At 33.6% G+C, this 13857-nt stretch overlaps 1 protein-coding gene across 1 annotated transcript; it reads right to left on the reverse strand.

Moving 5' to 3' along the window:
- Positions 1-2967: 2967 nt before the first annotated feature.
- On the reverse strand, positions 2968-9179 carry LOC113750213 (auxin efflux carrier component 6). Its single transcript, XM_027294190.1, has 7 exons — positions 8755-9179; positions 7724-8307; positions 4873-5095; positions 4393-4478; positions 3987-4144; positions 3800-3876; positions 2968-3055 (listed from the first exon to the last, which is right to left on the reverse strand). The coding sequence occupies exons 1-7, from the start codon at positions 9177-9179 to the stop codon at positions 2989-2991; spliced, it is 1620 nt and encodes a 539-aa protein (XP_027149991.1). The 3' UTR covers positions 2968-2988.
- Between the last annotated feature and the right edge of the window lie 4678 nt (positions 9180-13857).

Below are 13857 nucleotides of genomic sequence, written 5' to 3' on the forward strand. Positions count from 1 at the left end.
CGATTGATCCCAACAATGGATATTACATTGAAAGAATTTATTTAAGGGATAATTGCAGAAACCTCCCCTGAGATTTCTAACATTTGCACTGACCTCCCCTATGGTTTGAAAAATTATACTAACCTCCCCTGAGGTTACTAATCCTTTGCAAATTTAGTCCAAACTATTAAAATATTATTTTAGGGAGTGAAATTAGAATTTTGTACCAGATTTGCCCTTTGTGCTACATGGTCAATGAATGACAAAGTACTATAAATCAATTAACAATTAATAAACTTTAAGGAATATAATTTATGGGCAAACACGCATTACTCATTTAAAGTACTGGCTCTTTACGGGTATATTACTTTCAAACATTTAATTTATGATAAATATATCAATATTTGTAAGTAAAATTCCAAAAGTGTTACAGTAATATTTTTGCAAAAAGAAAATCGGTAGGTTATTTATTTAATATAAATTAAATTTTTTTTAAAAAAGAAGAAATGGCCTATAAAGTATTAATTCTTTATGGCTTTCATCCATTACATGAGTAAAGTATTGGCTCTTTATGGGCATTTTATTTTGAATCATTTAATTTATGTTAAATACATAAATGTTTGCAACTAAAATTGAAAAAGTGTTATATTAATATTTTTACGGAAGAGAGATTGGTAGTTTTTGTATTTAACAAAAATAAAATATTTGAAAGTAAATACAAATCTGTATTTGAGCGTAAATATTTGTATTAAATTAAATGTTTGAAAGTAAAATACCCATAAAGAGCCGGTACTTTAAATAGGTAATGCGTATTTGCCTATAAACTATACTCCTTAAAGTTTATTAATTGTTAATTGATTTGTAGTACTTTGTCATTCATTGGACATGTAGTACAAAGGACAAATTTGGTACAAAATTCTAATTTCACTCCCTAAAATAATATTTTAATCGTTTGGACTGAATTTGCAAAGGATTAGTAACCTCAGGGGAGGTCAGTGTAATTTTTTAAACTACAGGGAAGGTCAGTGCAAATGTCAGAAACCTCGGGGGAGGTTTCTGCAATTATCCCTTTATTAAAACTTTCTAGAGTGATTTTTATGCTATTATTGGTATGGACTTTTGGTAGTGCTTGACTGCAAGGAAAAATACGAGAAAGAAGGAAAGTTTTTTTTTTTTTTTTTTTTTTTTTTTTGGTGAGGAGAAAGAAGGATAGTTAGTTCTTTTTTCTTCATGCATGCTTAAAGCTAGCATGAAAGTCGAAAAGTTCCTTTGCACTTCTCTGCATTCTCATCAAAGGCCATGCGAGATGAGATGAGTTGAAAAGTTCTCTTTTCTTTTCCTCTTTTTGGTGCTACAAGACACCTTTTTTTTTTTTGGGTTGGTGTCTTACACCCGGTGTTTAGAGTCCGTCCCTCCATTTACAAGACTTGAAATCAAGACTTTGCATGGGGAACCGAGTAACTTGCCACTCGAACCAAGGGCGAAATTCTAGAAATATTGCTAAATTTAAAAAGTTTTTCAAAGACGTTTTCCCTAGTTAGGGTCACCAAATTTTCAAAATGTGGACGACCATCAAATATGGTACTCCTATATATTAAGATTTGAATATAATGGTCATTGCATTGCATTTGCATGTAATGCGATGCCCTTTTTTTATTTGATCAGTCGCATTTGAATATATGTCAACTGTAAATGTATTAGCCCGAATTATTTTCTCCGTGCAGATGGATCTAATCAAGCACTTTAGCAAAGAACTTATGCCCATTTTCTACCATTTGAAAATTGGCGTATAATAATAAACTAGGGAAACTTTGAACATTCAGCAGACTAATTTAGTCATACAATTGAGAGGGACTACGAAGTTGGAACATATCTTCTTTGCTATGGTCTATTTTTAGCATTATCACCAGCTGCCAAAGCACCTACACGTGCGTATCACCGCAATCTTTGTGTTTCTTCGTCTTCCCTGCCAAAGTATATGGATATGCTTATGTTACTTTGACGACAGAAGAGTGCATGAATCATACTAATTGTGACCAAAAACAATACTAATTATGACCAAACACAAGATAACTTGAATAAGTCCATCGCGGTATCCACTTTTGGATGCGGCGAATGATCATTTTCATACGACAGTCCTTTTAGCAAAAAAATAAAGAAAATCAAAAGCAAGATACTGTTTTATGATCACCACATTTCGAAAATGCCGCGATACTAAATGAAAAAAAATGATTTTGAAGGACATCATAATTGAGATATTTTTAATTTAACCATATTCATTGAAATTTGGCCAACCAAGAGGAGTTGGTTATTCTTTTTTGTTTGTTTTTTTAACTGTTTAGCTACAATATAACTATAGAGGCTAGATATGCCCGGCGGACCCACTTTTAATATGACTCAGCAAAGCAGTCGATTCTGCTGAATATGCTGACAAATGGCAAGTCTTTCAATGGGCATAACCTTTGAAAGTTGAAATGATATTGCAAGAAATATTCGTCAAAATGATTCCTTTGATACGATGTTGACAAAAAAATGCAAAGGGAAATGACTCAATGATTTTGCCGTTTTCATCTTTTTCTTGGGTCAAACATAGATCTATGCCCTTCAACAACTTACACAGTCTCTTGCAATAATTTTACGAGAATCTGATACCTCAGTCGTAAGCAATTATGTATAGGGTCCAATTCTTTCGGTCTCCACTAACTTGAACGTGCACTAATTACATGAGTAAAACACAGTAAACTAAAATCCACTGCTAATTCATTTCTATCTATATAAATTAAGCCTTTGATTTGCTTTCTCTCCAATCATAATTGCAGCTTTAGATAACTGTTCTAAGTCTTTCTGAGAAATTCTCAATTAAAACCATAGATAGATTTAGTCAATTTTTGACTGTTATTTGTTGGCTAGATGTTGGATCTAACATAATACATAGGACATATATATGAAATGTTGCCAATTGGGTACATGGGATTCTTGCTTTCTTACTTTTTGAGTTCCCTATGTTCATCACAGGCCGAGGACTATGTAGTATAGCAGCGTTACAGGCAAAGATACCAGCATCCCGAATATTACCCTGTAAAAGTAAAAAAAAAACTACTGTTAAACAATTTTGCTGTGCAACAACTACTAAGGCACATAGTGAAAGAGACAGACTCATTTTTCGTTAGAGTTTCCAACCTTTTGAAGCTTAGATTGAGGTATTATGTCTACAATTCAAATGCTTCAGTTGATTTATCTAGCCCTAGTCGAATTACAAAAACTATGCTCTTTAATTTTTTTTTAAAATAAACCACTAGAAAGTGGTAGAAGTTTGGCATAGATCTCAACCTGTTTATTGTAAATTTTCAAACAGTACATGATAAAGAGGATATACCTCGTAATTTTGAGTTTGTTCAACTACATTAATTCATTCTCCACTTTCAGTGTCAAATGAGTTTGTTCAAGATGAAGCTAGAGTCCTACTTTTCTTGCTAAGTCAATATATACTTGGGAATGGATTTCCTTTTTTAGTTGGGAATGGAAAAAAGTATCAAATAGTGGGTGGATTCCATTCCGTAATTCATAGTAGTTTATATTTGTCTTCCTTTTTTTTTGGGGGGGCATTGGGAAGGACGAGAAGGAGATGGGTTGAATGAGAATTGAACTCCACTGAAAATCCTCAATTATTACCAAGTATATACCTTGGAACCCAAAAAAGAGTAACATTTTTTTCTTCTTTTTAGCTAGGTTCGTGATTGGTCAAATGTTGAACTGTTCATGCTCCACCAAAGATATAAAGGTTGCAGCAGCTAGTATTTTCTGATTGGATAAAGCTTACCCGGTACTAAGTATATCAGGATGCAAGCCATATTCTCTCGCAAAGACAAAAGGGACAATTCCTTGAGGAAGAGCAGCCTGAAAGAATCCCAGAAAACCCACCAAAAATTTCACTTGAGTTTGCAATCACAATTGATTAGACCACTTTTTATTTTCATCTGCAAAGTATTGAGCATGACAATTATCACCTGCACTATGGCCGCATGCAATCTAATTCCTCTTAGTCCAACCGCAATTGATGCAGCTGACATTATCAATGGTCCACAGACAAAACGAATCACCATTCCTACAGCCGCCATTTTCGTGCCACAAGCAATAATCCGAGGTTGTAATGCCATGAATAACCCTGCAACATCTGTTTGTGAGATGTAAGGGATGTGGAAAAGTTTTTTAAGGTTTTAGATGAATTCTTCTAGCATTGACTAAAGTTTTTTATGTTTAAATATTTCAACGTAATTAGTCCTCCCACATTTAGATTTTACTCAAAAATATTTGTACCACAATGATAATTACTTTTGCGTAAAAAAAAAAAAAAAAAGCTAATGATTTGATTTGTCCACATTGAAGAGAATTATCAGTGATAAGATCACTTACCTAAACTGAACATGGCCATTCCAAGACCTGCATCGGAGATTATTTTGATGGAGTATTTAACCAAACTTGGCATCCCAAAATTCCATCTGTACCCAAGATTACAAACTAAGCATCATACACAAATATATCCACATCCAAAAAAAATGAAAAAAAAGAGAGAAAGAGATAGAGAGAAATTATTAACAAAGTAAAAGCACACAATTATTCCTTTTTTTTTTTAACGCGCGTGTGATTCGTTATTTCTTTTTTGTAAATATATCTTTATCTCGATTCAACATTTTGACATCATAACATGAATTGATCATGCAACAATAGATTGTAGAACAGGTTTATGGCTTAAAACCAACTGTTATGAACAAGCATTAGGACAGAATCACTGCTATATCGCAGCAATGAATTGATCAAAATTTTTTTTTCTACTTTTTCAGAAAATAATTATCCATATAATACTAGATAATAATTCATTGTTAAGAAACTTACTTGAATGAAATGAGCGACCAAAGAAGCCCCAAGGCACTGGAATAAGTATTTGGATTACGCAAAAGCTTTCTGCCTACCATTATAAGAATAAGTCTTAACATGACAAAAGCATTTGGCATTTCTTGATCTTTTGCTGCACCATGTGGACCTACTTCGACAATTGAGCAATCTCTGAAGCTAAGATCGTTTTCTGCAAGCCAACATTCAATAAAATGGATCATCACTATTCATATTTATCGACAAAACCAACCATTTATTTATTTATAAAGAAAAATATGAAATTCAATGTTTATAAATTTAATCTTTTTTCTCTATTTCCCCATTCAACATCTCACGCAGGAGTGAGACTTTTTTTCTTCTTCTTAATATTGTCCTCCCTGTAAATATGAACTTGAAAATCAAATTAGCAAGCTCTCATGAACTGATTTTGTTTGTTATTTCAATAGTCCACAATTAAAAAGATATAGATTTTTACCATAATCTAAATCTTTGCTCATATTTATGGCTACATTTTCTAAGGGCATGTATGGTTTAAGACCATCTCGACCACTTTAGGTGAATATATAGGTAAAGCATCATACTGGTTCAGGACAAGCATGCAGGAAGTTAAAGTGGATACCATGATGAAACTGTCTTTACACAATATGGTTAGACAATGGACCCCAAATAACTTCCCTATCAACCCAAATACATGTGCCCTAATGTAATCATTTCACCTGCTAAAAAAGTCTGACCGACCACCAATTATATGCTTAACCCAAAAAAAAAAATTGCCAATTACATGAAGAAATATTAGGTGATTCTAATTACTTGTAAATAGTTCTTTAACATGGTCAAGAAAGAGGTGTGAATCTCTTGAATTTTGTCTAGAGACACTAGTCACATGAAACTACAATATAAATCTCGACTATTTTCGTGGGTAAGTATGAATTTAGACTAGTCAACTCCACTATAGAACTTGGAAATCTAGTGTGCTTATAGTTAGTAAAAGTGGATTTGTTTGCCTAGCACCAAACAAAAAAAAAAAAAAAAAAAACCCACTGTTGAACAATTATATTGGGGGAGTGATTCTTGTCGATGGGCCAGAAGGCTTGAATGCTACTTAATTTGTTTGGAAAAAAAATGTATATTTTGTACTGGAAAATATGCAAAAATTGGAAAAAAAAAAAAAAAGAGTTGTATAAAAATGGTCGATGTTTGCTAGAACCATTAAGAGCTCCTGTCATGTTAGGGGATCAGGATGCAAACATCATACAACTTGAAGGATATTAGTAATGAAACATATATATGTTCTGTATCTACATCTATAATTGAAGATTTTGGTGCACAAGAAAAGTTTAATTTTCAATATATTTTTCCAGGAATCTTCAGAAGTATTTGTTAAAAGTTTCTGGCGTTAGCTCAAAACAATTTGAGTTTGTATGAAACAAATCACTGAAATATCTGGACTACAAGAGTTTCCCAGTAATTAACGACAAGAAATCGGATTAGCATATGGAATTTTATTCCTGAATTAAATAAGTACTCGAATAGCACAACTTAAATGGTAGATTCCAAGTTAATCCATGAACGTGCTTGAGTAAGAGCTAATTAATCAGAAAAAAGAGCAAGGAAGGAAGCCAACAAAGGACTAAATGCTGGAAAGTAATTAACTGGCACAAACGATAATCTTCTACAAGATTGAAAAAAGAGGGAATTTCAAGGTCTCAATTTTTTTTCCTTCAACTCAATCTTTTCATCTAGTGCTTTTTTCTTTGTAACCCAAATTGTCATTTCCTAGCTTTTTATTAGTCTCAACCACAAAAGAGAACGACAAAGAAGTTAGAAAGTCAAGAAAAAAAAAAAAGGCAAGGCAAAAGGAAACAGTAAAATTCCCATGAGAATCCAAGACAAACACCAACACCAACATGCGATGCTACAGGCAGCAATTGTCTAGAAATTTGAGATACAGACAAATCCAAAATCAGGATGACTTTAGTGTATTAATTTCTTGAAGTCTAAAATGACTAAAGTATTACCAATCATAAAAGAATCATGCTGCAAATACTACATAAAGTACTACTATACTATATTATGATACATTGGTTTGTGGCCAAATGATTCGAAGAGAGAATAGCGTCAAAATCTTTTAAAGTACAGCATTTTTTTTTTTACAAAATACAACAACTATTGGTTCTAAATCAGAGTTTTACCCATGTATGTATGATTATCACCTCAATTTTCTGCTATTGTGAAATTTGCAATGAGAAGGTCCAGTCATGTCTGGTCTCGTCAGTTGAGGTAAGAATGAGACATCTACAAGCTCAGGAGACAAATGTACAACCAGACGCAGAAGAAAGCAATTTATCTCTGACTACTTCATGCCTGCTACTTTTTCTAGTAACCATGTGATCCATATTTTTCCAGATCCCAATGACCCAAATAAGCTAGGTGATAATCGAATTCCAAATTTGTTGCTAGAACACTTGATTATACTACCAAATCATGTTCATGTAGAATATCAAACTTTTAATTACGTAATTTTTTTAGTTCCGTTTAAGTTTTAGGGACCAAAAATTTTTTTTTTTCTCTATACTAGTTGATCCAAGTTCATAACATACATTCTCTATTGAAACTTGAAATCCTCCATTGGTATCTGCGTCATGCCTCTTTACTCATGCTCAAATGGAAATATCTTTACAATATAGGGGATTAATTTTTACAGTCTCAATTTTTGTCTGCTTTTGTATATTTAATCATCAAGTCCTAGGAAAGAAAGAAGCAGTAGTGTCGCGTGTCAAAAGTTGACAATACATTAACATACCTCCAAGAGCATCTTTGTGCCCTTGTCCCTCTCCAAGACCACCTTGACCCTTCCCCGGTGAGTCCCACACTATTTTCGTTGTCGGAGACGGCTGGCGGTGCACCTTCCCGGCAGCAGCCGGAGACCTTATCCACATCGGAGTGTTTACGATGGCAGTCGCGGTCACAGCGTCCATTTCATTAAAGTTTGATGCCCTAGGAGTAGGCTGAAGTGAGTAGGCATCCGATGATGCGTAACCCGATAACCTAGGACTTGTTGCATGGTATCCAAACCCTAAATCACCATGCCCAAAAGCAATATCACCGTTTGCATGGTGGAATTCATGCAAAGGTGCTGGTGTGTTGACTGAGAATATCTCTGCGTTGGATAGGTTTGATGCTCTAGGAGTAAGTCCTAGGGATGATGATAATACGGACTCAGGAGCTGAAGATGTTGACCGTCTGATTCGAACATGGATGCGTCCATTGACGTCCATTTCTGACTCGGTGCAAAGTGGGCCCCGGCCGTCTAGGGATATTACATCGTTGTCTATCTCAAATTTGGTGATGGAGGCAGCAATGGAACCAGGAAATTGGCTGCGGATTAGCATCGTTGCACCTCTGTATTCAAAGAGAAATAGCAAGAAGGTGTACCTGCATTGCAGTAAATATGGGAGTGTTACGACTGATTTAAACAGTTTATGTAATTTCTTTGGGGTATATTTTCGTTACATTTATATTAATTCAATCATTCCTTAAAAAAATGGTTGCTTGGTCTGAGTGAGAACTGAAATGAAACCTTCATTTTGGATCCTATTTCCATTTGTATTTTTAGTTTCTCAGTGGTTATTTTGTTAGTGTAATGTGTGTTTGAACTTGAAGTGAGTTTTGCAGCCAAAATTGAATCAACTTTGTGGCTAAATTGTCTACTTTTTCTCTTTTATCGGCTTGCTTTCAGGAAGAGAATTTGTCTCTTTCCACATCAATCTCCTTTTGTGTTATTCCCTCTTCAAGGATAAAATGAACTAAAAGTCAAAGGAACCATTGAAATTTTTGAGAGACAAAAGGAAAAAATGGAGAAAAAGAGCTTAGTTGAAATACCAGATAATGCATTGAAGGACTACAAGTTGCACCATAAGGCTTTGCGTGAAATCTCCATACATGGCTTTAAGCAGAGGAATGCCCATGACTAGTGTGTTCGGCAAAGTAGAAACTGAGAAGAGGGTTATCATCCAATCGAATTTTCCTGTGCAAACAGCCCAAATTGATAGCAAAACAAGCACAAACATCTTAGAGAGAGTATCGGCTAATATGAACTTTGTGTCCATCTCATACGGATTGTTTTGAGAAATGAAGTGAAAAGATAGCACTGGAACTGCAAAAACTGCGACAAACCGGTTAATCCCGGCGCACTGCTCTGGTGTGAAGATTTTCCACCACTTGACTGAACCATATGCAACAAGCATTGCAAAGTATAGAGGAACCATAGCACACATGACCTTGTAGAAATCACTAGCACTGATCATCTTTTAAGTCTCTTCCCTCTCTTATTATGAGTAAGCTATGTAAAATTCAAGGATGAGAAGAAAGTTTGATGAGTATATATAGGGAGGGATATGCAGACTTAAAGGCTCCTTTCTCCACATGTGTTAGATACCAGATCACAGTGAATTACTTTTTGGTACTAGGTCTTATTCATTGCATAAAATTTGGGACGGGAACAGTAAATTATATGCACAATATTTGATGTGGAAAACCAACAAGAAAAAGTGTACTCAAGTAATTACAAAAAGTTAATCCAATAGTTGATGTACATTTTCAAAATTTTTCTTGAAGACTTTACTAATCATGTCGTTTTGGTACAGTAGTGTCTAAGAAGATTTGTAATTGGCTGATATGGTAGCAGAAGACGAGTTTAACTTGTGGTAAACAAGTAACTTACCAGAGGTTTAGTCAATGTTAGAAAGGTTACCTTTTGTATTCAGAAACTATGTCGATTCTTTCTGCAAAAATGATAAGTAATTGCGGACAACCGAGATGAAGCATTGAAATCGTTAAGGAATTTTCTGATCGGACAGCATTATTTTATGAGTTGAATCTTCCTCCTGGTGATTATTAGGAATCTATTCTTGAGGTCAAAGAAGTTTAAAGAAGTTTAAAGTGGGGAGGCTTCAAAAAAGTTTAAAGTGCGCGCAGGCTGCCATGAACATGTTCATCTCAAAATTCTTCCTTTTTATAGTTGTCTCTGTAATAATCATATAGGCAACTAAAGAAAGAAGGAATTTGGTCACAAAAACTATAATACTAGTCATCGAATAGATTTTTTACCCCTTTACAAATAAGGTCATCTCTATATGGCCACAACACCGATTATGACTCGTAAATGAATGTCATATTATAATTTGTCATTTAAAATTATACTTATTATTATTACACTATTTTTATATCATAAAAATAAAGCTTATATGACTATTAGCATATATATATATATATATATTGTAAGTGTGAGATCTGGAATCAGGATCTTCTACTTACAATTTTTTTTACTTTATTATTCAACCCAACCTTACCCGGATCTTGTAGCAATATGACAAGCCATCAGTCATAGAAATAAAGATCTCCTTTTTTTTTAAAGGGATTTGGAGGAAAAAGGAAAATCAATACATAAGATTTAGTATAAATTTCTCCAAATTTTAAGTTTACGCCTCCTTTGTCTTTAAGAGTTACTTTAAAATGTATCATTCTGGGCCTTTTCCCTGATTTAGTTGTGCCATCAGAAATCCAGTCTGAGAGGCAAGAAATGTCGCTCATGCCAACAAGTGCCACTGCGGCTAAGCAACTGAGACATGATATATTGACTAATGACGCAGAAAAAAGGGAGGAAAACATGAAAGCAAAGTATGAATATGTGAGAATGAGAAATGAATTCTGCAACTCAACTGTTTCACTTCCAACTCTATGTCTTAGTTATGATACGGCCCAAATGATCTTTCCAAGAACCAACTTGTCACAAGCAAGCTGACCACATTAGGGATTTAATGCTCTTTATAGGCTATTGCTGAAAAGATCAAATCTCACTATCTTACGATTAAAAATATCCAGATGTCAGTATATCTCTTTGGTTTAGATAGAGGTGGCAATTTGTCCCAAGTCCCAATGGGTTACCCATGCCCATGGGGACTTTGGGCGGGATGGGTATTGGATTTTGATATTGGGTTTAAAATGGGACAAATCCCAATTGTACCCATTAATTGATGGGAATACTTGGGAAATACTTGGGTACCCATTGGGCTCAAATAACAAGGGCTCTGTTTGGTTTAGCTATTTTTGGGGGGTATTTTTGAAATATTTTATTATAGCAGTGTATATGAAAAAATTTTTACTATAAAATTTTTTTGAAATATTTGATATACTAATATGGATGGGATGTTTTTTGAGTTATTGTATATTACTGTAACATTGTATTTGAAAAACTTATTTTTTGAAAAAATAGCCAATCCAAACGGAGTCTTAGATTAAAAAATTATCTTTAACAATTTTTATAGTCATACTAGAGAATATAATCTAGTAGTTTTCCTAGTCATTATCCACAAGAATTTTCAACATTTCAGTCAATTTAGACCTGTCATCTTTGGACAATGATGAGGATAAATATTCAACACCTTAAGTACCTTGGTCATCTTGATATATGTTGGAATATGACTGTATATCTATTTTTTCCTTTATTTGTTAATCCAATTTTTTATGGGAATCCTGAGTATAAAGCACTTGCATGTTTATTTAATAAAACTAAAAAAATTTTAATAAATCAAAAATATTAAAATTATATAAAAAAATAAAAATGAATTAAAGGAAAAAAAATATGTAGAAAATAGATTTGGGTATTGGGCGGGATCAATCTAAACACATCCCAAAGTGATCCCGCCCAAGTTAGTCCCAAAACACATATGGGTAAGGTTGGGTCCAAACCCATATGACTCGGTTCCATCACAAACCCAAGCAAATCCCGCCCATCCCGCCCATTTTGCCACCTCTAAGTTTAGATGAGTTTTCCTCCACCTTATTATATAGCCTAGTTAGATTCTCCTTTCTTTTTAGTTTAAGATATAATATAGGTCTTTTTTTTCCCCCTTTCCTGGTAGAAGGTGCAATATGTCTCTGATTGATATATCTTTCTTGAGATTCTATGGACATTTATAGTGCCTTTCTTGAGATTCTAGTTGCCAGTACCAGTGGGTGGATTTGGTTGGCTGCGCCTTAAGATTGTAAAATTGTAGTTGTGCTTTGATAAAAGAGAGAGCAACTATCAGCCGTCTTTATTTTACCATGTCTCCACATAAAAAACTTAGATACACTTTGAACTAGAAAACTTGAAACATATTAGCGTTGCACACTTCATATCTCATGGAATGATCAAGACATGAAATCCAGAAAGAGATTCTTTCTATAAGAACGAAGTAGCTGATCTCACACAAGATTGAAAACACAAAATGTACTTTACTAAGTGCAGTTAGACATAGCTAAAGCAAGATTACTTGTACCTTTGTTTGAATTTAACTTTTCAATATTAGCCGTTAGTTTCAATTAAAACCAATTAACGGTGACACTTCAACCCAAATTGAAGAGACGATGCAGAAGTTATTAACTATAGGGAGATTTTGTAGTAAAGTACCAAACCATAGCAAGGTAAAGGATAAATTATTCTCTTCTTTTTTTTAGTGAATAGCGTGTTACGTGTACTACAAATCTAAAGATCACTAGAACGAGAGATTACATTGTGAAATTTTTGTAGATTCAAAATCTAGATAAACCATTAGTAGACCAACGATTATCTGTGCATGAGAACAATACTATATTTGCTATCCAACTGGTTCAATTTCAAATTTGATGTTGAGAATTCGATGAAATAATCTAAGAAATCCCAAGTTTGAAAATATTGCTTAGAATCAAAGAGAGAAAACTTTTATCAAAACACATAGGAGAAATGATATAAGAACAAAACTTTTATATCTAATAAAGAAACTATAAAAAATAAAACTTGAAAAATAAAATCCTACAAAAGAACAACACTCTCATTAGGAAACCTTAAGAGAGAGCAAACTTTCACTAGTAAACACTAAAAGAGAGAAAATAATGATACCCTAAGAGAGACTTTATTAAATATAAAAAAAATAAAAAAAATAAAGCATAGAATTAACTGCTTAGCTCTTTAGATGTTGTTGAAAATTAAAGCTCTCTAGACCTAGGCAAACAATTACTACATTTTGTTTCTTGGATCTCTAGGCTCTGAATGCAATTTACGGTAACAAGATTGATGTATATCCAGATGGAATGCTAATTCTAAAATATCCATCAACTATATTGAAATTCTTCCTTTTGTCTTTAAACTTCAAAAGTGGAATCGAACATAGCAGAACTTTTTTGTGCTGCAAGTTCCATCTTAGCAGTTTCTGATCATGGGCTGGATCTTAATCTAAGCAACATTTTTCTCTTCATTTGTGTATGGCTGACGTTGCAATTTTTTATAACTCTTAATTGGGTTTTTTGCCCGATTGTTGGGTTTTCATAGGGCTTAATTGGGTTTTTTGCCCAATGGCAAAGTCGAATCGTAAACGAGCCCAAGAAACAAAAACAGATAGACGCATGCAATCGAAGCAAAGGGATGAAAAAAAATGGAGCAGATGTAAACTGTTAAAGTTAATACTAAAAGAAGATAAATGTATTTTTGTAGAGAAACGCAGTATTTTCTTGTGAGAATTCCAACACTTACAAGACAAAGAAAGAAAGGCATGGTGTTTTTGACAATTCAAATGGTCAAATGTGAGATTTTTCTTTTCTTTTCTTTTCTTTCTGTGTTTATCAGATGATTTCAATTTCATTCAAGAGAGAGTTCGAACCTTATAATAATGAAGGAGAAACAGTAGGATATTTATAAAGAGCAAAAGAAAATGAAAGATTTAAGAGTTATACATCAAGGAGCTATGCATTGCCTTATTAATGTGCCTAAGGCTAAGGTCTTGAGGACACTCTTAATTTATGAGAGGATAAACATAGACTGTCTAGAAATAAAATTAATTTTCTATACATCGACTCTGTATACGTTGATAGGATTAGATGTATATCACATATTCAAAATTTAAATTTCTAATTTGAATTTTGATTAGTTGTTATCCTTAGAAATATGATGCAACAAAACGAATTTAA

The sequence above is a fragment of the Coffea eugenioides genome, chromosome 10, assembly GCF_003713205.1.
Source record: "Coffea eugenioides isolate CCC68of chromosome 10, Ceug_1.0, whole genome shotgun sequence".
In the NCBI taxonomy this organism is placed as follows: domain Eukaryota; kingdom Viridiplantae; phylum Streptophyta; class Magnoliopsida; order Gentianales; family Rubiaceae; genus Coffea; species Coffea eugenioides.